Here is a 6,373-nt window from a genome sequence, read left to right on the forward strand (position 1 = left end):
CAAATTATAGGGCTTTCATAACTTGAGCAATTACATTCGCAATGAAAAATTAGAATAATAGTAGTAGCTCAAACATATACCCAAGTAGAACACATTGTTCACTCCAAGAACAAAGATAAGTCAATGAAATCACAGTGGTTTCAATATGATCTTCAATAGAGGGGTTACAAGAGTCTTTAGGAGGGGAATTTGCAATGGGGAGGGAGACTGGATTGGGATTAGACTGAATCTGTTGTGCAATCAAATTCCAGGGATGACTCACCCACCGGTGATTGAATGACCACTAGTAACCGAATATGTTGTGCAAGTTTTGGACACTGTAACAGCAATACAACAACTAACTAACTATAACCGTCTCACTACTATCTGTACCATATACATCATCCACAACTTATGAGTAAATCTATCACTGTCCATTTACATACTAAACAATCTCAAATCACAGCATCAGAAACTTCGACAGTGACTGATTTAATCATGACCTGGCCCACACCAAAGAATCCATATAGTATCTCTCCCCATTTCCCTCCATTCCCAGATCTTCAAATACTCTCTCTCTCTCTCTCTCTCTCTCTCTCTCTCCATTTTCAAGTTCTTGAAATAATCTCTGTTTGTTTCTGAGTGCTCCCGATCACAATCCACGCTACATTTATTGGGATCACGTCCCAGTGTTCACAAAGAAAGTTTATCATCCGAAAGATAAATGGCAATCACTTCAATTCTCTGTGAAAATCTCCAGTACTCATTTGAAGTTATTGATTGTTCTCAATTTCATTGGAATTAGGTACTCTGTTTTCCCAATCTAATTTGCTTTGCACTGCCCGTTTAGTGATCAGCTGGAGAACACTGGCAGAATAGATGGCTTTAGCAACCTGCAACAGAAAGAAAGAGCTCCGGCGGTGGTTCTTCCACCCGGGGGCACTCCGACGATCAAGTCAGTATATCTCTCAAAGATAATCAAGTGCTAAACTAAATACTCAAAACATAAATTGCGTACCTTAGACCCACGGGGTGCCTCTCTTTTATAATATACTCAATCCCAGTCCTACTAAAAGTATGACTTCTATGAACTCCAATTTAGCGCTTACTTTGGACTCTTTAAGAGATAAAGATAAACTCCCTAAGAGCTTTATCCTTATCTTGGTTAAGTCCCCTCTTCGTCTTAGGACTCTTGTCCCTTATCTCGGATTCCGACATCTTCGGAGATAACCTCGGCTTCTCCGAGATTATCTCGGCTTAACTACCAGGACACGCGGCACCTCGGCTGACACGTCGGCGTCACCATGCCACGTGTTGGTATTCAGAAAATACATCCCCACAACTGCCCCCTAGGTTCTGTTACCTCGGCATTCTGAGGTGATGGAACCTATTCCGATATTTTGCCACTTCTTTTCTGAGTAATGGTTCAAAAACTGATTAGCCAAGATTATCCACTTTCAGCCGTTGTGTTCACTTCGGAGAACAAGGCTTCGATCGTACTCTCCCATGCGCATGAGCTGTCATGCATATCTAACCGTTCCTTTTACGTGTTTTGTCTTCATTGGAGTGTGTCGGTGACGCGCCTGAAAGCTGTCTGTTCGTTCGTCTGCGCCGTCTGACGCGTGCGTTGCTCTAGGCGTAATAATTATCCTATTTTTGCCGCTGTTTCACGTTTTTGACAAAACTTTTCCTTTGCCTCTATTTTTCTTTCACTTTTTCATTCTGTCTTCTTGCTCTTTCTCTCTCTGAAAGCTTTTTCTTCTTTGAATCTGCCATTGCTTCGATCTCTCTTCTGGAACTGCTTTTAATCCCTCATTCTTGCGAAGCCTTCTTCGCTGTTGCAACCGATTTCCGAGCTCGGCGAACATTGCCCCGGCTTCATCTGTTCCGGTAAGATTCATTCCCTTCAATATTAATTTCTCTTTATGTGCTTTTGTCTGCCTGTTGCCATTACTGATCTTGTTCGAAGCCTTGGATTTATTTGTACCTTGAATTGTGGCTGTACCTTGAACTTCTATACTTTTTCACCACTCTTCTTGCCACTGTTCTTGATTTTTTTTTTTACTTCTGTATTTCTTTTGTTTCTGAGAGCTATACCTCTGTTCTTGAATCTGAAACGTCGTCTTTGTTTTCTGTTTTTCGTATCTGTCCCAGATCTGTGCCTTCGATCTTTAACTTCATAGCTCATAGATTTGGAATTTGTCTGTAGAACCTTTAATCTTTAGGGAAAACTAAAAAACGCCCATCTTCTGAAACACATTTCTCTTAGCTTAAGCCGACATAATGGGTATGTGGAGGCATAGGGTAAATACCCCAACAAAACTAGAATACTTTAGGCAGGAATTCTCTATCCCAGCCGATGTTCATCTCAAACTAGCTGGGGACGGTGATACCATCATGCCCACAGACCATACGATGCCCTTTCCTATAGTAGCTTTTACCGAATGTGGACTTCGGCTTCCACTTCATCCCCTCTTTCGTGAAGTTCTTTATTTCTACAGGCTGAACCCCATGCAACTTACTATCAATTCATATAGGGTGATTAACGGTATTATAGCTTTAGCTAGGCAGGAAAATCTTAGAATCACCCTGGCCGACCTTCAATATTGTTATACCATGTGCCCTCTCGACCTGAAGGATAGGGGTTTTGTCTATTATCTTAAGCCGAGATCTACTCAGTACAAAATTGTAGCCGACCTCCCAGACTCCAACAAGGGGGCTGGAGATGATTTTGTCATTGCTTCTGGAAATTGGGAATTTGGCCCATATGAAGATGTCCACCTCTACCCTCTTCCTCGAACAATTTCAGAGGGCAAGAGTAAGAGCCCTGAGTCATCACTTAGTTGTTTTTATTTAAGTCGTTAATACTTTTTGTTTCTGACGTCTTTGTCCTGCAGATCTTCATCAGCCACCGAAAAATTTTCGTCAATCCTTCTTCCCAGGAACAGATCTGAAAACACTCCTTAACCTTCCAATCCATAAACGAAAAGCCCCACTGTTACTAAACTTCATCCCTACATATAAATCCACTTTACCCGACATCCCAAAGAAAAGGAAGAAAAGCCTTTCCCCGCCTACTGCCACAACTCACACTGCCTCAACATCACGAACAGACCAAGAGTCTACATCTGACCCTGTCGATCTTCCATCGACTTCGGCTCCCTACTTAATACCAATCCCAGAACGCAAACGTCGTCGAAGACTTGTAAAAACTGCCGAGATGGTTCATTCTAGGCCCGTCGTTCAAGATCTTCTCGCCGATCTTCCAACCGACGCCGATGCTGTTCCTTCCCAATCAATGCTCCCACCAAAGCTAAAGAGAGTTAAAAAGGCTCAACCCAAGGCCAAGGCTACAGATGCCGAGGCTGAGGATGTTTTGCCGATTTCTAAACTGGCAGACAGCAAAAAATCAGCCTCTACTTCCACCAAGAGGTCTGCTGAGGGCCAATCCTCAGGATCTACACAGTCGAAGAAGGCGAGGTCATCGTCCGCGACGACCTCGGCTTCAAAGAAGCCCGACGTCCCCTGGGCCCCTGATCTATCCCTGGAGGATAGGCCCATTATGGCTAGTGAGAGTGCCGACGATATTAACGTTGGTGTCGCCCTCAGTACTGCTCTTCTTCTTCCGAATGACTTGGAGCGAAATGCTAAGCTTAGTGAGTACGAGAATTACGCTCTCACGCTCCAACACTCCGTTCAAGTAAGTATTTCTGTTTGTACTTGTGATTTTTTCTTCCGTTTTTTACTGAGAGTATTATCTAACACTTCTGTTTTTCTGCAGGCCATTCAGCATGCCCATTCATTTTCAATGCAATCTTTTGAAAATCGTCAAAGGTTGGTTGATATGAAAAGGGAAGCATCTTCCATGAAGAGAGAGATAAAGTCCCTTGAAGCAAAAATGAAAAAACTGGAGGATCAAGCCGAGGCTGCAACTAAGGCTCAAACTTTAGCTCTTGAGAAGGCCGAATCTGCTGAGGCCGTTAGAAAAGTTGCTGAGGCCGAGAAAAGAGAGGCCGAGGTTCAGAAGGCCCAAGCGGAGAAAGAACTCCAGCAAGCTCTGGCCACCAAAGAGGCCGAAGTCAAAGAGGCCGATGAAAAGGCCTACGCCCAAGGTATGGCCGACGTCGCAGAAGATTATAAGCTTCAAGTCAGGCAGGCATGTAATAGGGGATTTTCCCTAGGTTGGATGTCCCTGATAAAGAAGCTTGATCTCCCTGTTGACTCGCCCCTTCGGAATGCTGATGCCATCCCCTTGCCATTTCCTCCACCTCCACCTGAAGGTGAATCAGAATCTGATGCTGAGGATGAAGATAAGGAGATCAGTGAAGAAGCCTTGGTGAGAAAACCCAAGGATGCCGTCGAAGCCAAGTCCCCTCCTCCTGCAGAGCAGGTTTTGGACTTAACCTTGGATGAGGAGGGTGATGAGGCCAAGGAGGCAACCAAGGAAACTGCCACTGGGCAGCTATCGTCCAATCTTCTCTTGATAGAAAGAAGTGTTGAGGAATCATTAGCAGAGATTGATGCCGAGATACAAGCGGAAAAAGTGGCCGACGAGGTTCCACCAGAATCGTCCGAGGTCCCAGTCCCTGCAGTGGCTAACAGTGAAGAATCTTGAGAAGATTGTCTTTTGTACTTTTTCCTTCTTTTTCTGTACTTTGCACTTTTTGTACTCTTTTAATTTTTGGACAATGCAAAACTTCTTCTTATGGCCGTCGTGGTTTTTTCAATATGTAATTGCAACTGTTTTTTTCTATGGATATTTTAATCTTGTGATGTTCTGTTGACTGGTTTCTGCATAGTCTTGTATTTAGAAGTTTTTTGCATGCTTCTTCATGTTGCTTCCTTTGTGCAATCTTCTCGGGGTTACATACCTCGGGTATAATTACAAAACTTTTACTTCGGCAAGATACTAACCTGCAAACTTTTCATAAATTTCAACAAGTATAGAACATATATTCCGGAATGTAAACTTTGCAGGCTTCTTCTCAATTTTTAACAAGTATTAAATGGTAATCTTAGTCTAACCTACTTGTAAATTGCTACAAATTTCAACAAGTAATGAACAATACACTTAGCCTTTACTTTAACCTGTAATTTTCTGTATACCTCAGCGGGTGATCATATGTCGGCTTAACATAAACTTGTAAATTGCTACAAATTTCAACAAGTGTTAAGCATCTGCCCTAGGGTTTAAGCAACCCACATATTGCTATGAGAACTTAAGCAATAACCTCGGCTTATCTTCGACTTGTAAATTGCTACAAATTTCAACAAGTGAAGATAAGGAATCAACTTAATTCCAACTTGTAAATTGCTACAAATTTCAACAAGTGAATTAAGGAATAATCTCGGCTTAACTTCAACTTGTAAATTGCTACAAATTTCAACAAGTGAAGATAAGGAATCAGCTTAATTCCAACTTGTAAATTGCTACAAATTTCAACAAGTGAATTAAGGAATAATCTCGGCTTTTTCTTTGCCCCCAATGTGAACCTGAGTTTGACTTGGGTTTACATTAATTATGTCTTCAATAAACATCAATGTATAACTTTATCAATCATATGTGTTGAAAGAATTCTGAAAAGACTTTATTGATGATATCGGCCAAACAATGGTGTATATCTAATGATAGAAGAATTTCAAATTACAAGTATTCCAAGGTCTGGGCAATGCTTTGCCCTCATTGTCCTCAAGCCGATAAGCTCCATTGCCTAATACTGAAGTAATTCTGTAGGGTCCTTCCCAGTTTGGGCCAAGCTTGCCCTCCCTGGGATCCTTCTTGTTCCCGACGACTTTTCTTAGGACTAGGTCGCCAACTTGAAAATCTCTTGGATTAACCTTCTTGTTGTAAGCTCTGGCAAGCTGTTGTTGGTATACTGCGAGCTGAATTGCAGCTTTCTCTCTTCGTTCTTCCAACAAATCAAGGTCTCGGGCTAAGAGTATGTCATTGGTGCCATTCTCTACTCCCTGGGTTCTGATCCCTGGGATGCCGATCTCCAATGGGATGACTGCTTCTGTGCCATAGGCCATGGCAAAGGGGGATTCTCCTGTTGATCTTCTCGGCGTAGTCCGATATGCCCAAAGTACGTTGGGCAACTCGTCCACCCACTTTCCTTTTGCTGCCTGCAGCCTCTTCTTTATTCCATCCAGGATTACTTTGTTGGATGCCTCTGCTTGCCCATTGCTTTGAGGAAAACTTGGTGTTGAGAAATAATTCTTGATCTTGAATTTTGCACAAAAGTTTTTGATAAGTTTGCTGTCAAACTGTGTTCCGTTGTCGGCAACTATTGCTCTTGGAATCCCAAATCTGGTGATAATGTTTCTCCATATAAAATTCTTGACGTCCACATCTCGGATTTTGGCAAGAGGTTCTGCCTCTATCCATTTTGTAAAG

At 42.4% G+C, this 6,373-nt stretch overlaps 1 protein-coding gene across 1 annotated transcript; it reads left to right on the forward strand.

The window, feature by feature from the left end:
- Positions 1-3,541: 3,541 nt before the first annotated feature.
- On the forward strand, positions 3,542-4,594 carry LOC145793738 (uncharacterized). Its single transcript, XM_082876608.1, has 2 exons — positions 3,542-3,679; positions 3,761-4,594. The coding sequence occupies exons 1-2, from the start codon at positions 3,542-3,544 to the stop codon at positions 4,592-4,594; spliced, it is 972 nt and encodes a 323-aa protein (XP_082732734.1).
- The last annotated feature ends 1,779 nt before the right edge of the window (positions 4,595-6,373 follow it).

This window comes from Camellia sinensis, chromosome 6 (genome assembly GCF_055761805.1).
Source record: "Camellia sinensis isolate YWXY chromosome 6, ASM5576180v1, whole genome shotgun sequence".
Taxonomy (NCBI): domain Eukaryota; kingdom Viridiplantae; phylum Streptophyta; class Magnoliopsida; order Ericales; family Theaceae; genus Camellia; species Camellia sinensis.